This window comes from Acromyrmex echinatior, chromosome 7 (genome assembly GCF_024713525.1).
Source record: "Acromyrmex echinatior isolate Ae372 chromosome 7, ASM2471352v2, whole genome shotgun sequence".
NCBI classification, from domain to species: Eukaryota; Metazoa; Arthropoda; class Insecta; order Hymenoptera; family Formicidae; genus Acromyrmex; species Acromyrmex echinatior.
Window position 1 is genome coordinate 12253765 of NC_141858.1, and position 15296 is coordinate 12269060.

Here is a 15296-nt window from a genome sequence, read left to right on the forward strand (position 1 = left end):
TAACAGAGTATTCACACTACTAGTGTATAGGTATTTATCTTGGATAAACACCACGTGTTGGAATTCTCTCGTTGATGTATGGAAAAGAAGAAAAAAATTTTTCTTGAAAAACATATGTAAAGTCTGCGGGCGACGTCAAGTACTTTGTCATTTATTTTTACACCATTGAACGCGAAATAATAGGGGAATTAATTGTGATTGAAGCGTATCGTTGTTTAAAATTTACAGCTTCAGCTGAATTGAACGAATTGTCCTTATTATATAGAATTACTATTACTTGTTCTTATGTTCATCTCTACCAATGTAAATTAATTTTTTAATCTCGATTTAATTTAATCTTTATCTTTTTCTAATTCTTAGAACTAAACACAGAAAATATCAACGTACTGCTGAGAAAAGTGATTATTCTTTTTCTTCCTTTTTTTTTAAATGATGGCTTTAGCAAACAATATTTTCTAAATAATAGTTTTAAAATATACTCAATTAGAAATTTTAGAAAAACTTGTGACTCAAAATAAGAATTTATTTTCTCTTGAAGAATCTATTAAATTTTATTGCAGAAAAATGACTTTATATAATAAGCAAATAAAATTTGTTTTAATTGAATAGTCTTGATCGAAGCATTAATGACTTACTAGAATTGAAAATATATTTTATATGAATGAATTCAGGGTTGCCACAGATCTAAAAAAAACCGGGAAAAGTCAGGGAAATTGAAGTCTGGAATTTTAAAATTTGCTCACAATTTCTTTAAACTACTCGTATTTCAAATAATTGTTATAATTTTTTAAATATTATATCTGACGCTTATAGTCAAATACATTCAAAACTTGTGCATTTTTAACGATTTTAATAAAATAATTAAAATTTATATTTTATTCAGTATTTTTATTTGATCCCTCTTTTTCGTCATAACTGCATTCTTTTTTTCAAAACTAATTTATTTTTTGCTGGCTCGAATTTGCACCCAAAATTTTACTATATTACTAAGCTTTTTTTGCGTTATTTTCAATAATATAAACTAGCTTTCCTACATTCCCAAAGTCTAAATGTTAAAATTTACATATTTTATATTAGTCATGGAATATTTTCCATTTCTGGAAAACCTGGAAAAGTCAGGGAATTTTTAAATTCATGTAGTAACCCTGAAATTTGATGCTTATGATAAATTTATGATAAATTTATGAAAACTTTTGAAATGCTTGAAATGTATATAAATAAATAACATTTAAATACAGTGTGTATTTTTTGTATGTAGTAAAGGTGAAGTATAAAAGATGAACTGACAAGTTAAGTTGATCTATATTAGCAAATGTCAAGCTCGTGAGTGCAGAGCAAAAAAAGAGTGATAATAAGGGCAAGAAACGAGTAAAAAGAATTCACAAGATACTTAAAATAATATTGTATATAACTAGTTTAATGTCCAATGATTTTCAAAATTAATGTGATGTAACTTCAATTGCACAAAGTCTTCTTCACTTCGCAATAGTTAAAAGGATGATACAATATTTAAATATTACATATAAAAAGAATTATAAATTTAGAGTAAAGTTTTATATCATTTTATGACACTTTTATTAGGTGTTGGAATTAATTCGTAGCGTTTTTTAATGAAAGAATGTTATTTATTTCACATGAGCATTAAAAAATACATTAATGAAAGTACTTTTAAAACTTATAAATACTTTGTAAAACGCTACGAATTAATTCCAACACCTAATAACATTTTTCAAGATAAGGTTAATATCAATGATAAAAAAACTTTTTCAGCTTAGGACTCAACCTTTTCTTACTCTGAAACAATAAATCGTTATGCTATTCTACGGATTAGATATCAAAATTTTTCATTGAATTTTATTGATTCTATGAATACGGTACTCATTACTTTCATTGTGATATGAACGGATTTATCTGTTGCATATATTTAATTATCTCAATATATCCTCTTGGTGTCTCATGTTTCTTTACTTACTAACTTGAATGCTGTATCTTTATGTCTCATTCTTTCTTGCAGCTCGCATTCATGGTTAGTTCTTATATTTAAGATCGTCTTATGTACAATCTTAATATGTCACAAACCAATCAAAAGGCCGTATTAGTATCTTAAGATAATACTTAAGACAATCTTAAAATAAAAACGATTTATAAATATCACCCTAAGATTAAAAAAATTTTTTATCTTTTATTTTTTACTCTAAATTTATTCTTTTATATATATATATTTAAATATTGTATTCTCTCTCTCTTTCTCTTTCTCTTTCTCTTTCTCTCCCTCTCATAGAGCTATGAATATTTGAATATCATATTATTCTATAGAGTGTGATGCGAACTTTTTTTAAACTGAAAGTCATTTCTAGATATAGATTTTAGTTTAAGAAAAGTCGTGCATCATTGTTAAAAAAATTAAAAATTAAGATAATTTATAAAAATAAACTATTTTATAGGCTATTTATTTATGAAATAACTACATTTTTAAATACAAATTCTTAAAGATTTTTAAAAATATAAATATCTCAAATGAAACTGTTAAATCATTATTGCATAAATTTTCATAATTTATATAAAACAAGAAATAAAATTTTTTATTTCAGCATGAGACAACGGGTTTCAGAAAATTAATTGACGGAATTGCCGCGGATTGTGCATCACCGTTATAGAGTTATATTTAAATATTGTATATCATCCTTTTGATTGTTGCAAACTGAAGGAGACTCTATGTAGTCGAAATATATTACATCAGTTTTATATATTACATCATTGGACATTAAATTAATTACGTAGATATCATCTTAATATCGTATAATCATTTTGCTCGTTTTTTGGTCTTATTGATACTTTTTTAATTGGCATTGCTGGAAATGAGCATTAAATTATTATTATTAAACTAAAAAGAAAATAACGATCGTGGAAGAAGAGAGTAGATAAATTGTTATTTATTGAGCATTTTAGAATTGCATCTTTTTAAACGCTGAAAATAACAAACAAAAATAACAAACTAAAAATACAAAAAAAATATATAGGAAAAGAATGATTGGAAGAACTTGAAATGATAGCAAAAAGCTTAAAACATATCATAGAAGAGGGAGAGAGGAAAAAATGATGATATCATTTGCGATTGTTTGTAAGACAAGACGACAAAATGTGTGCACTGCACCTGCAACATATGGATCACATTGTATTAGTAATCATCCTCTTTATCACGCAGACAACGCGATACGACACGTTTATGTTGCATGTGACCGTGGAACTAATTGTCTCATGTGTTCGAGCGAGTGATGAAGTTTCGAGAGCAGAAAGGGCGAAGAGCTTTCGTTGATCTGGTCTCCGATCGTGTCTTCGGTTCACCTTTCCGGCGCACTTACATACGTGGCGTGTCTTACGTAAAAAAGCTCGTGCCTGTAATCAGGAAATTACTCAACAAACTGCCATTCACGTCAACGACATAAGTGACGTAGGCGACGACGCGGCTGCGACGCGATCGGTTATGCGAATCGGCGACGAGTCTAGAATTGGCGGATAAACGGAGAATCATCAGAGATGTCTTCGTATTTCCGATGGATAAAGAGCGGAAAGAAGGATGACGCGTTCGGAGCAAAACCTCGGAGTCGCTCCTTGGATGCCAAAAGCCTTGAAGCATCCGGCATTCGGCTGATTTTGCAAAATGTACTTACGTCTTAGACTCGATTTTTTGTCTCTAAACCAGAGCTGTCTAAAGGCTACTACAATGTGCTCTTTTTTTTTGTTTTGTGCTTTTTACCACTTTTTATCTTTCACCTTTTTGCTTCTTACTCTGTTTTTATGTTTTCGTTTGCCCGAGATAAAATTTAACGAACTTCGGAAGAAACAATTTTATCTGCAAATTTCTTCAATTGTGTCGTAAAATGTAATCTTCCCTCTTTAAAATACTTTTTTAATTATTACGCTATGATTTTTTTTTCACTGATTTATGAGTAATGGTGGGTAATGCATTTTTAGTAGCTTATTTTCTTTAAAAACTTGTACCGCGTTGCGCTGGTATACTGATATAATTCGAGTTGCCTGTATTTCTGAAAGTTGTTTTCTTGACTTAAATTAAATAAGGACTCTTAATGTAAAAAAAAATTAGAAAGAGCATATAAGAGTTAATAACGCAAATCATATAATATAAAATTACAAAACAAAATGTATTGTACTTTATAAATTAAAATTTGAATAATTACATGTTTCGGCTTCTAGATTAAGCCCTCTTCAGATATTCTAATCAATGCAGTAGTGTTATTAAGATAATAAACCTAATAACAGAGATGGACATGCATTAGATGAGGCTTGATGAGGCCATTGACTCTTATAAGCCCTTTCTAATCTTTAATTGTTTTTTTTTTTTGACATTGCAAGCATTTTCAATATAAAGATTTTACTTCTCTAAATTTACTATGCGCGCAATTATTGCGAATACACACCATGAATTCGTCATTCGACATTGATATTATAATAATTCGTGACATGAATTCTCGATGGTTCGATACAACTTCGTGACAATTAAAATTTTAACTGCCGTGAAGTTGTCACGAATTATCATATCATTGTCGAATGCATGGTGTACATTTGCAAAAATTTCGCGTGAGTAAAATTACGCGTATAATAAATTTAAAATTTTTGCAAAGAGAGAAAACAAGAGAATTAATAAAAAACAAGAAACAGAAAGTAAAGAGCACATTGTAGATTAATCTTAAGATTTGTAATTTTCTACATTTTGATTCGATGTGTGTATATATATATATATATATATATTATATATATATATATATATATATATATATATATATATATATATCAATCACCTATTATATGTAAAAAAGAAGACAATAGGCATGAATATTGATACTTCTTCTTTATCTTTATTTCCACTTTTTTTTCTTCATATTTTTCTTCATTTTGATTTTGACGATTTTCCGAGATTAGCATAGTCGGTTGTACCTTACAAATGCATGAATTGAACTCGACAGAAATTTCCAAAAATTGAAGATGCAACATTCGGACGAAGTAAGAATACATTTATCCTGGCTGAGTCATCCAACGGACTCATTATATATCGATGCACGTCAAGCCGATGCCCACAATTACAAATTTTGGACAGCACTGCTCTAAATTGTAATATTTTTAGCGGCATTTACAATGAGATTTTGAGATGTAAAAGCTTTAAGCTATTAGCCGTAAAAAAATTGGCCAGTCATAATCGGTTATTCAACTGTGATTAGTCAATTTCTTACGACTTAAGGCTTGAAGCTTAAGTTTTGCGCTTTGAAATTTCATTGTAGACTTAAAGCGATGGTCGCTTCGTTTATTTTCGATATCGCAGATGTCAAAAAATTGTCAAAAAAATTGTCAAAAAATTGCACTTGCTATTCATCGAGATTGTAAACAGAAGCGTGCGATTGTTTAGAATGTAGAACTAGATTGAAAGGAATCTAGATTGAAAGGAATCTAGATTGAAAGGAAACGTTCAAACGTACAAAAGACTAGCGTTCAAGTGTGCTTGTGAAACTCGGGGAAGGTATCACTTCACGGCTAATTGTAGAAAGTATAAATTTAAAATTTATGTGGTAAAGTTCCGCGATATTTGCATGTCTCCAAGATTTCTCCGCGCTGCAATTTCAATGAACAGGAATGTATTTGCGTAGCAAATGAACTTCAGGTATATATGGAAAATGCGAGACGTTTGCGACCATTGCCAGGTGGTAAATTAAAAATTCCTCTCATGCAAAATGTGACGAATGCCGACTGACTTTCGTTTTCTCGTTTTCTGTTTCAGCGAGCGGCAGTGCAGCACCAGTCACAAGTAGCGTCACAGAGTAAGTAACTGTAATTAAATTGTCTGTTAAGATTTCTTTAATCTCATTGTTAGGAAAAAGCATAACGAGATAATACGTCGGCAGATAAGAGATCTATTTTTATTCGGTGGATGAGGGGGGGGGGGGGGGTTCATGAAGCGTCATTGAATTATTTCTTCAACTGTTAACGCACACCAAGGATGCACGTGGAATATTAATTTCTTGGACATTTGTTCGATGTTTGCGAGGGAGCCGAGTGTGAATTGACTCTCCTTCTTCACATGAGCGCTTATTCGAGATAGGTGCCGTCACCTATTCGACACGTCGGTAATTTATTGTGAATTATCGATAAGTATTTTTTATTTACACGCAACAATCTGAACATTCAGTACAATGGATGAAATATTAGAAATAGGAATAGATATTAAATATTAGAAATAAAAAAATTAGAGATAAAGATTAAACGTAACGTACAATATAAGACATATATATTCATATTTCTTATTTGTATCTATTGTGAGTTACATCAATTTCTAATCTCCTAATTTTTTAATTATTTTCAATATTTAATATTCTTGTTTCTAATATTTTTCCATTGCGCCTCATATTTTGTTACTTAATTTTAATGATTTACTGAAATCTTACGTTTATTTAAATATCTATGAGATATTTAATCTCGTAGATATTTAAATAACTTAAACATTTACGATGTATGTTTTATATACATATGTGTATGACGTATTAATATAAATATTATTATAAATATGTACATAATTTTTACATATATATATAATATTTAAATATATATAAGAATTGTGTATTTGATTGAAACAAAAGTTCGTAGCGTTATGAACTTTTCAAAATTTAAATAACTGTAACTTCATTAAAAATGAACGAATGAAATTTAAATTGAAACAAAAGTTTTAAAGCTTAAAATCTCTACTTTCGAAAGATTACTGTGCTTTTAAGTGTCTGTATGTTAGTGATTTTAGAAAATTATAATGAAGTAGCGCTGCGTACTTTTGTTTCGATCAATTATATCTTATAACATAATATTAATATAATATATTATTATATAATACACATATTAATATATTATTCAGGGTTGAGTAAGTTAACTTTTTTTTTTACTAAATTAAATTAAAGTTAACAGCCTTGAAAATTTAATTTAATTAAAATACAAGTTAATCCATAATAAAATTAATTGAATTAAAAATTAAGTTAATAAAAAAAGTAATTAAAAAATTAAAAGTTAAATGTGGTTCAAACGAACAACCAAAAAAGAAAAAGAAAAAGTTTGACTATTTTACATAATTTTTCGTATTTTTCCTTTCTTACAGCTTATTTAATATGATTTTTTTTGTTCACAAGTAATGATTATACAATATAAAATTACTAAATTATAAAATGTAACTAAATTAAGTTAAAAAGTTAAGAGTCTAAAATGTAACTAAGTTTAGTTAAAATTAATTAACTTTTTAACTTAATTTTATCTTTTTAATTTAGCAGTACAACCTTAATATTATTTATATTATACATACACATACAAAATATAAACAATGATATATATCGAAAAGTCCTCTACCATTTTGCAATTTTCGCAATAACAAGATATTAATTATTAAACATTGCCGAATATTAGTCTTGAATAATTTTTTATATTTTCTTCTCATAAAATTCTAAGAATTCATATATTTTTATGGTAAAAATAAGAAAATACAGTACTAAAAAGTTGATAAATTCTGAAAAAATTCTGAAAAAATTCTTAGAGTTCTATAAAAAGAAAATTAATGATTTTTGTCTCTTGCAGTTTTTCTGTAAACTGGATACTATTTGAATAAAAAATTATTCAAGACTAATATTCGGTAATTTTTAATAATTAATATCTTGTTAATTATTACGAAAATTGCAAAATGGTAGAGGACTTTTCGACTCATTGTCAGTTTAATCCTTTCTATCTACACAAATGCAGTACCCAAAACTTACAAGGCACCCTGTAAATATACTAGAATTAGCCATACGTTGGTATTGACGCGCGTACCTTCCGAGCACATTCGGTTCTCGAGGAATTTCACCGTCTCTCGTGTAGGTGACGCGAGAATGCTCTTAATCGGGCTCGACGCGACGCGATGCTGAGCGAAGCGGCAGAGCGACGGAGTGAGAGCATGACGCACGCACGCTTCAGTAGCAGCACGGCGGGATACGACGATCGATGCCCGCGAGACTCGAAATTGGACGGCGGTCGCCGGTTCGCGGCATATTCGCGGTGTTCCGCAGGCCCGATACCGCGCATCCACGTGACTCGAGAATCTACTCCAGCGTTCCCGCGTTCCTCCTCGACTCAACCTCGCGGCACGGCACCACCACGTCGTCGCCGTCGACGGCGACGACAGTGGCAACGCGTGCGGTCCGGAACGTAAACATCACGTCGCACGCGTCGTATACTATCCGCTAGTGTGTGTTAGTCGGTTAGTGACGGCTCGTCCGCGGTTGAAGGACAAGACGTCTCTTCGATGAGTTTCGTGACACGACACCCTGTCGCCGGTTTTCCTGTTGACGTTTCGCGTTGATTGTTTTACGTGACTTGATCGACGTGAAGTGTGATCCTTCGTATTTTCTTCCCCGAGGAGAGATGTTCTCTCGCACGCTCGCGCCGAGCCGAGCGAGGGTTAAAGGGTTAAAGGGTTAAGGGCAAGTGAGCCATTTCCTTTCTCGTATCACGTATCCGCCGTTTGGTCGAAAAATCACATATCTGCGAAAGAGAGAGAGAGAGAGAAAGAGTTTCTTGCCAATAAGAAACAATATAACACAGTGATTATTTCATCTTTGTTTAGCATTGGCAAACGATAAAGATATAATAATCTACTATAGAGACTCATATCAGAGCTGATTACGATTGGAGAGCGATTTTATTTATTTTAAAATCTTGCAAAGAGAAAAGCGAGAAGAAAAATGCATATAATTTTTATCCTGTATTATAAGAATGCTTCCAAATTCGCGACTTAGAATATTAAAGCAAGAAAGTTTTTGAAAAATGAAGTAAAAGAAGTTACTTGTAAATTTTTATTTTAAGCAATAGTTTCTGATACAAGTATTTAAATATGATCAAATTGCATTTAGATAGTCACCTGTTAGTATTAATGAATGTGCTGAACTGCGCTCATTAATACTATCACATGCATAAATTACGGATATATGGCCATTTAAACATAGTCTATAGTTGGCCTTACTATCTAAAAAATTGCTACTTGAAATGAAAATTTACAAATAACTTTTTTATTTAATTTTTTTTAGAACTACCTTGCTACGGTATTTTTAATGGCGAATTTTGGGACACCATATTACTATCTCACTCTAACTTATACTATTCTACTCTGTAATCTTAATTAAAGTTATAGAGTGAAACAGTATAAGTTAAAGTGAGACAGTATATTCAAGGAGAAATTACATGTATCTTTTTCTCTCATAGAATTTTGACAAATTTCTTGTGACCAGATTCTAATCACCAAAGTCTGTTTTTTTTAGCTAAACTATTTGCAGTTCATCTTTTTTCTATTTTTCACTCTAATGTGAAAACAAAAAGAGATAAGAAAAAAAGGCTGAACCGTGCAAGAAGTTCTGGAAAGAAAAGGCCTTCTGTTATAGAGTCTTTAATTTACTGTGTATTACACTATCATCTATGTCTCTTATTGGAAAATATTGAGAGAGAGAGAGAGAGAACGAGATAAACAAAGGGTCTGTTTTTTATTTCTGCACTAGAACTTTCTTTCTCACTTTAGTCAAATATCAAATATATTTCTATTTCACTTTAAATTCCAGAAATGTAATTCAGCCTATAGAAAACAGATCTAAAGAAATGAAAAACCGGATCATATTCGCCATCTTTCGTAAGTGCTCCTTGTCTCCTTACTTCAGCCAGCGGTTTATCGCCTTCTTGTTATCGTCACCTTAAACGGAGTCGCAGCGTAAAGTCCATTCTCGGAGTGCCAATGACGACGCGAATGGAGATGCCGCGGATTTCACTCGGTATCTCCATCGGCATCTCGTTTGGCATTCTTCTCATTTATTTTTTTCTTTCCTTATTGTTTTTATTCGTGTTATTGCGTAATCGTATTGTCAAACGCATTTGCGAATTTTTATCACTTAGGAAATTGACTCACTTCTCTTCGCATAACTACGTTGTTCCCAAACGTCATTGAGCCTGTTCTCCCTCATTCATTTCCACGCCTCTATCGCACTTGGCATTATATCGAGCGTTAAAGGGACAACAAAGGGAGAGGATGAAGCATTACGAGTAAGAGTAGAGCAGCGTTCTCTAAAGCTCGTGTCACATTACGCGTTGGAAATTGAGATTTGCGAATTAGAGATTGGAATTCGATCAATTAAACGATTTTTATTTTAATTCATTTTGTTCTGAATTCATTTCTGAATTGGCTGAATTCTAATCTTCAATTAGGCATTCAACTCTTGTTATTACTATGCATTGGAAATTGAGGATTGTGAATTGGAAGTCAGCCAGTCAGAACGAATAAATAAATTGAAATTAAAATTACTTGACTCATCGAATTTCAATTTCCAATTCGTGATTTTTAATCTCGAATTCGAAATTGGATGTGTAGTGTGATACGGATTTAAGATGTTGTCCAAGATATTTGTAATGCCTAAATATTGGCCGTGTTGAACAGAAAAAACAGCTTTGCAATTGCGTAAGACTTTTCAATATGATTGGTTTATACATTTAGGTCCAATGAATGATTAAGAGCAAGATCAATCTTATTAAAAATTTTACAGCAGTTACAAAGCAATTTTTTTCTTCCGAATGCAGTCAATGACTTCACATGTGCTGATGTTTACGCTTATTGCTTTTTTTTACTTTCATTAAAAAAAGGGAAGGTGTGAATAATCGATACGTCAAGCTGATTCTTACAATTAAATATTGGACAGGATTCCTTTAATGTCCGTTTCTATCAATGTAGATTAATTCTAATTTCGGACATTAATCCGAAATAAATAAATTTGGTTTTTATTTATTTTTAATTCTTAAAACTTAGAAAAAATTAAAAGTGAGTTGAACCCATAAACCGTGCATTCTCTGATCTTAGCTCCGTTAGAAAAAATTGAATATATTAGCATTTCTCTTCAACTGAATACTTGAGAGAGAGAGAGAGAGAGAGAGAGAGAGAGAGAGAGAGAGAGAGAGAGAGAGAGAGAGAGAGAGAGCAGTATGAGAAAACAATATTCAAGCTACCTGATTCTTTCTAAATCAATAATGATAACTTTATAGGAATACGTAGTCTGTTCTTATTACGTTTTAATATTGAATCGAGATTAGAGTTAATTTACATTGAGACGAGGAAAAAAAATGTAGGTACTAAATTTTAATAAATATTTCTTTGAATAGAATCAACTTAATATTTACTTATAGTAACAATAGACTAATAGTTATTTAATAAAAAAATGAGTTAAATCAAATAATTTGATTAAATTAATGATCCTTGTGTATCAAATATATAAATATTTCTTATATTTAGTAAACATATTTAGTTAGTACTATTCAAACAAGTAATTCATTAAAATTTATTACATTTTTTCCAGTGTAGAAACCGGAATAAGATTAAATCTCCGCAATGAAAAATCTCTTTTCGTTTTCGCCCGGCTGTCGCCGCTGCCATTTTCGACAATATAGGACGCAATATAGGAAGAAAAGGAAGGTCATCCCTTTTTACGTATTAGAGAGGCGTAATATTAGCGCGCGCGCGCACGCACATACACATTGTTATTCTACATCGCGCGAGGGAACGATACGGGGAATAAGTTCGATGCGTGTGACTCCGATTCTCTCGGCATGTCGATGTAGGCTGGAGGGTCTTCGTCGGCCTTGAGGAGAAACCGGTCTCCCCGGAGAGATTCGCGCATCGATTGTTCCATGTTTGGAACCGGAAATGCCGCGCGTCACGCCGGGTCTTGTTCGTCGGAATATTGACGAGAAATGAGCGTCTCATCAATAGGTCTGTTCACATTGCTTGAAATCCCTTGAAATTTTTCCACTTAAAAGTGAGATAAAATATATTTGGGCACTGGAGAGAGAGAGAGAGAGAGAGAGAGAGAGAGAGAGAGAGAGAGAGAGAGAGAGAGAGAGAGAGAGAGAGAGAGAGAGAGAAAGCGAAGGTACCGAGTGAGCAGACCTAATATTCCTGATCCTCTGATGATCCTGCGAAGAGAAAAGAAAAAGAGAAATACAGATGGACAAAGCTTATCAAGGAGATTCTCGTTTGATGGAATATAAGACAAGTCTATAATATACATGTAATACAAAAGTTATAATTGTAACGATTTTTAAATTTGCTGTCTTATACATAAGTGCTGCCTTAATTTGAAAGAGAATAACTACAGAATAAGGTTATACTTTCAATTTGTAATGTAAAATTCTAGAAATTTATAATTAAATATCAGAAATTTTTTCTAGATATTATTGATATTATTGGGTCATCTAAAAAGTATCCGCGGTACTTTATCACTAGATATATGACCATCAACACACATCTAGTGACAAAAAACCGCGGATACTTTTTAGATGACCCAATAATATCAATAATATCTAGAAAAAATTTCTGATATTTAATTATAAATTTCTAGAATTTTACATTACAAATTGAAAGTATAACCTTATTCTGTAGTTATTCTCTTTCAAATTAAGGCAGCACTTATGTATAAGACAGCAAATTTAAAAATCGTTACAATTATAAAGTAAACACTTAAGTTTGTTCTCGTAAAATTTTATTTAAACTGACCGTACAGTTTACAAGAAGTTTTCATCTTCAATAAAAAAGGCTGGAATATATGTCAAATGGACGATGCGAGTATGTACATCAAATGAGTATCTTACAACTTTTATTTTGTCATTTTGAAAATATTTAGTGACATATAAAATTAACAATAATTATGTATAATGGTATAAGAGATTGTTAGTAATCTTTTTATTCCATTATTTTAATTGTTTACACATTATTATGAATAAACTGTCCATTGAGGCACTAGAAAGTAGAACGTGAGAACTTCCTTAATATTTTAGGGCAGTGCTGATTTGTAATTCTAAGCATCGACTTGTTGACGTGTGTCAACTTTCACGCCTGTTATCTTTCTTTCCTATCTTCTTTAAGAAAATAGAAGGCAATGAATATAGGCATTATATGTGTCAAGCCAATGACCACAACTACAATTCTTGAACAGCACTGTTTTAGGACGCAAGTTGTCTGCGAAATAAAGAGAGATACTATATTTATGCCGTAAAAAATAGAATCACCGATTCGCGGGCGGTCCAAAGTTCCGTTCTCGGAGAGATTTCACCGCAACATCTCGCACGCTTCATTTTTTTTTTCTTTCCCCACTTCTCTCAGTTTCTCTTCCTCTTCTCGCATATCCATCGTAATCGCGCGTTCGACGCACGATAAGAGTGCAACTTCGATAAAACTCGATCGCGACGGCAGCGGCGAGCTTTATCAAAGTCGCATTCTTATCGAGTCGAGCGATGACTTTAAACTCGTGGTGAGTAAACACACCGCGGCGTGTCGCGTAGATATCATAAATTTTTAATGAGAGAGATCAAGTCCGTTTCCTTTCGTCTCAGTGTTTAGGCCGAGCCTCCGAGCAAAAGATACCGAAAGAGATAATGATAAAGACGCATCTTATGTAAGCTCTTCTTTCATTGATTACTCGTCGTTGTATATAAAAATATAGAAAAAAAAATTATACGAGGTTTTTTTATTATGCACGTTTCATGAATCGTGTTTTTAACGTGATCAATATAATATTAATGTTCTGTAATGACAATGAGTGATAATGCAGCGGATTACTTTACAGTTAACGGATAAACGCCGGGAAGTAAAATATGTAATTATTTCATGAATTGTTTATCCTCATTCCCGCCTCCACGTACATTTTTATAATATATTGATTGTGCCAGATATACGAGTTACGAGATTAAAAACGTTTGCATCCGCTTGGAATAATCTCGCTGCGAAACAGAGGAAACATTATCGCAAATTTTTTTCATCGGAGAAGCACGTAGTTTGCGTTTAAAGTATGCAGTTAAGCTCGTTAGAAACGTGCCTCTTTCTTTGTGCAAAAAAAAAATCTATGTTACTCGTACATGCGTCTCTCCTTGAACTTGAAAAACAATTACGTCACTAGTAGAATATACAAACAATTCGTATTTAATATATTAAGTATGCATTAGCACGATTCACTCAACACTTTGCCAACTCATCGATTTATTTGAGTGACGCTTGGAATTCGCACGAGTCCTGTCACTCATTTGTATTATAATAATAGTTTTATTTATTCCATTTGATGTCCATTTCTACTAATTTAGATTAATTTTAATCTCAATTTAATTTTTTTCTCTTTATCTTTTTCTAGTTCTAAGAATTAGAAAAATATGAAGAGAAAATTAAATTGAGATTGAAGTTTACCTACTGTTTAAATTTTCTAAAGTGGAATTTCTTTCTAAAGAGTAAAAATTGAGCCAGTCTATCAAGAGTGACTCAATTTTCAATCTTTAAGAGCGAGAGACTTTACTCTAAAAATAAAAAAAAATACCTGCATTAATAATACCTGCATTAATGAACACAAGAAGGATTTTTTTTACAAATTGGACTTAAGACATTAAAGAAACAATATATAAATTATTTAAGGCATTAATGAAACAATGTAAATCATATTGAGATATTTAAAAAAGGGGTAATAAGTGTTAAAACGACACACTAGATTTATTAAGCTCATTGCCAAAATTATCTTGGCAGTTAAAGTATTAACAAGATATGATATATACTACTAAACGAGTAGTTATCTTTAATTTTTCGGCATTAGTCTCGGTAGCGGCAAACGAGAGAATAGCCGCGCATTTGTTATTCCAAGCTTCATGGGCATTTGCTAAATTGAATTAAATGTGCTTCGTTCGCGAAATGTTCCGATACGCTATGCGGTCTTCCGTGACTCAAGGTCTTCGTGAAATACAAATACGGTCACGATATCGAGCTGTCCCTCGAACCTTTCATATTTTATATTTGGACATTTTGTACACAGAGGAAAGGAATTTCTTTACATTCGAGATTTCTATTTGTTTAACTTACAATTTATTATTATTTCTTTGAAATGATTCAATTTTAAAAGAAAAACGTTATTTTATTTAGTATCAGTTTTTTATTGCATTAAATATTGTTTGTTGTTATTTCAGAAAAAACACAGTTATTTGAAACAATATTTTTTGATGAAATAACATTTTTCTTGATTAAATATTATTCTATGAAATAAAACGTTTCTTTATAAGAAAATATTTAGTTTTAAGTAAGATAAATATTATTTAAAAGGTTAAACAATCATATTTTTCATTTTAAAAATCGATTTGATTGGATTATTCTAATGAATACATTTTTCTTTAGATTTAATAAAATTTGTTAGATTAAAAAAAATCTTTTTCTCTGTATA

General features: G+C 31.3%; 1 protein-coding gene across 3 annotated transcripts in view; it reads left to right on the plus strand.

Moving 5' to 3' along the window:
- Window positions 1-15296, plus strand: part of SNF4Agamma (SNF4/AMP-activated protein kinase gamma subunit) — a 79084-nt gene that overhangs the window by 29387 nt on the left and 34401 nt on the right. For all 3 annotated transcript variants that reach the window (XM_011066460.2, XM_087408096.1, XM_087408095.1), the window contains exon 7: window positions 5792-5831. In XM_011066460.2, coding sequence (XP_011064762.2) covers window positions 5792-5831 — 40 coding nt within the window. The remainder of the gene's footprint in view (window positions 1-5791; window positions 5832-15296) is intronic.